The sequence below is a fragment of the Alligator sinensis genome, unplaced genomic scaffold (genome assembly GCF_000455745.1).
Source record: "Alligator sinensis unplaced genomic scaffold, ASM45574v1 scaffold611_2, whole genome shotgun sequence".
Classification (NCBI taxonomy): Eukaryota; Metazoa; Chordata; order Crocodylia; family Alligatoridae; genus Alligator; species Alligator sinensis.
In genome coordinates this window covers 3,256,075-3,259,408 of record NW_005841869.1, presented here as the reverse complement: position 1 = coordinate 3,259,408, position 3,334 = coordinate 3,256,075, and the positions used below count along the sequence as shown (strand labels likewise).

General features: G+C 47.3%; 1 protein-coding gene across 3 annotated transcripts in view; it reads left to right on the top strand.

The window, feature by feature from the left end:
- Positions 1-3,334, top strand: part of NR6A1 (nuclear receptor subfamily 6 group A member 1) — a 130,970-nt gene that overhangs the window by 12,550 nt on the left and 115,086 nt on the right. For all 3 annotated transcript variants that reach the window (XM_006016909.3, XM_025194381.1, XM_025194396.1), the window contains exon 4: positions 1,524-1,583. In XM_006016909.3, the coding sequence (XP_006016971.2) occupies positions 1,524-1,583 (60 nt within the window). The remainder of the gene's footprint in view (positions 1-1,523; positions 1,584-3,334) is intronic.

Below are 3,334 nucleotides of genomic sequence, written 5' to 3'. Positions count from 1 at the left end.
CCCCTCACTTAGGAACACTGAGGCAAAGAACTCGTTGAGGAGTTCAGCCTTGTCCCCCCTGTCCGTCACCAATTGCTTCTGCCCATTTAGCAGGGGTCCTATTCCTCCCTGGGCCTTCCTTTTACTCCCTATATATCTAAAAAACAATTTTTTGTTATCCTTAACTTGGGATGCCATCCTCAGCTCCATGGCAGCTTTGGCCCGTCTGACTGCCTCCCTACAAGCACGAGCAGAGGAGGTATACTCCTCTTTGGTGATCTCTCCCCGTTTCCACTTTTTATATGCCCCCCTTTTTGCCCGTAAGCTGCTCTGGATTTCTCTGGTCAGGCAAGGAAGCCTCTTGGTCCCTTTCCCTCTTTTTCCTCGCATCGGGATCATCTCCCCCTGTGCCCGAAGGATCATTTCCTAAGGGACAGCCACCCTTCTTGGGCTCCCATCACTTCAAAACTCTTACTCTGCAGTGCGTCCTTGACTAATCGCCTGAGTTCATTGAAATCAGCTTTCCCAAAGTCTAGCACTTTCACCCTACTAGTTACCTTAACCACTCATGGTTTTACCTTTTTGTAATATTTGGTGGTTTTCTTTCAAAGTCCATCTCCTATGGTTAGGCAACACACTATAATTCTGCTGCCGTTTAAAAGGGTGTATGCTCTTAAACGTGTGTAATGGCAGAGTAAAACCTGATAACCTAACAAGCATAACTAAGTACCACAGAGACATCTGCTTATCTGCAGCTGGGGCTGGCATGGAGACTGTCTTCCAGCTGCCTTTTCAGTGTGTGCATTTTCAGATTCAGTCTTGAACCCGAAAGGCTCAGCCTTCGCTTAGGGATTAGCAGTTCCTTTCCAAAGGCCCAAATGGGGAGAGGAGGTAGGAGAGGAGCCCTCAGCCATCCACCCACCCAGCCAGGCAAAAAATCCTGCAACCACACACACTGAAACACCAGCCCACGGGTTAAATTATTACTGCTGCCTGAGTCAATCCATTTACAGTTTGTGACACTTTGAAAGCTTGTGACTGACAATGCTCTTTCAGGGGTGTTCTCTGTGCTGTACATACTATGGAATATAACTGCTGGTTGCAAGCAGCTACATTTAGAAGAGGAGGCAAGTAAAGGTCCTTCTTCATATTTTATTTTTTCTTAAAAATAAGAAAATAATAAATGTTGTACCAAAATCTGCCAAGAGAATATTCAGACTGTATAAAGAACCCTTTGAAGTCTGGAAAGGTCCAACATTTCACTCGATGAACTTCAAGTGTTATTTTACATACTTGTCTATATACGCGCGTTACGGTAAAGTATACTTGTGTGTCATGTTTCAGTAGCTCTGATGGTTATGTCAAATTTGTAGGGGTGGAGGGAAGGAAGAAGCCAAGGCTGGCATATTGTTTTTCTCAAATAAGGCGAAACTTTAAAGATGAGGGAAGAGATGGTTTAAATGTAAACTCAGCTTGTTCAGAGTGTAAATTTTATAATTTTTATGGCAGAAATGAGTATTCTTAAAGTCTGTCTTTCTCGTTAGCTACAGATGTGGAGCAGATGAGTTCCTCCTCTCCTGTTCTTCCCGTGAGCTCCATGGGCAGTAAGTACCTCCTTTCTCTTGTCCCGCACGGCCAGGTGGAATTTCTTCATTGCTGACAACTTTGTTTTTTGATCTGAGATTGCCAGACAAATGATACTACTTCAGTGTAGGAGCTCTGAAAAGCAATGCAGTTAAATCTTTACTGAAGAAGACCATTAAGGATGTTGCCTCTCCTTACCTTTTCCACAGAAATACCATAGGTCTAGCCTGTGCTGAGACTTTTTACAGGTGTAGCTGTATCAGTTGTGTCCTTGATTCCTCCCCTCCCTTCTCCTCCAGCAAAGGCCATAAAGTAGGTTAGTGGGGCCCAACTTTTTTTTGGCAGAGATGCCAAAACTTAGCCCTGCATCCCCACTGAGTGCCACTGCGATCCCTATCCTTTGGGTTCTGCTTTCTACTCTGTTCCTGTGCTCCATGTCCAATCTGCTGCTCTGCTTTCTGCTCCCTGCACTATCAGCTACTGTGGTGTCCCCCCCTTCCCTGGTCTGCTGCATGCCATGCGCAGGCTGCTGTATCACTTGTGGCATGCATGCCGCAGGTTGGCCACCCCTGGAGTAGATGGTGAAATAAAGAACAGCATTATTTCTTTACCAGCATAATTTCCCATACTCTCAAGATATTTTTTAGCGGCTTATCTGTGCCTTCTTATGTTGGGCATTCTTGCACTGAAAATCTGAAACTGTTCAGGTGGGCTGCAGTAGTTGTGAAGTTTCAGATTTGTTCTGCACCTCTCAAAGAAAAGACTAGAAGGGGAAGCTTGGGTGTTGACAATCTGCTGCTCTGCTTTCTGCTCCCTGCACTATCAGCTACTGTGGTGTCCCCCCCCTTCCCCGGTCTGCTGCATGCCATGCGCAGGCTGCTGTATCACTTGTGGCATGCATGCCGCAGGTTGGCCACCCCTGGAGTAGATGGTGAAATAAAGAACAGCATTATTTCTTTACCAGCATAATTTCCCATACTCTCAAGATATTTTTTAGCGGCTTATCTGTGCCTTCTTATGTTGGGCATTCTTGCACTGAAAATCTGAAACTGTTCAGGTGGGCTGCAGTAGTTGTGAAGTTTCAGATTTGTTCTGCACCTCTCAAAGAAAAGACTAGAAGGGGAAGCTTGGGTGTTGAGGACCTCCTGCAAGCCCTGGGGGAGGAGGTTCTAGGAGTTCCCAGCGTTCATAGATTCATAGCTGTTAGGGTCGGAAGGGACCTCAATAGATCATCGAGTCCGACCCCCTGCATAGGCAGGAAAGAGGGCTGGACCCCAGCTAGATGCTTATCTAACTTCCTCTTGAAGACCCCCAGGGTAGGGGAGAGCACCACCTCCCTTGGGAGCCCATTCCAGACTTTGGCCACTCGAACTGTGAAGAAGTTCTTCCTAATGTCCAGTCTAAATCTGCTCTCTGCTAGCTTGTGGCCATTATTTCTTGTAACCCCTGGGGACGCCTTGGTGAGTAAAACCTCACCAATTCCCTTCTGTACCCCCGTGATGAACTTATAGGCAGCCACAAGGCCGCCTCTCAACCTTCTCTGGCGGAGGCTGAAGAGGTCCAGGTGCCCCAGTCTCTCCCCATAGGGCTTGGTCTGCAGGCCCTTAACCATATGGGTGGCCCTTCTCTGGACCCTCTCCAGGTTATCCACATCCCTCTTGAAGTGCGGAGCCCAGAACTGCACGCAGTACTCCAACTGCGGTCTGACCAGCGCCCGATAGAGGGGAAGTATCACCTCCTTGGACCTATTCGTCATGCATCTGCTGATGCA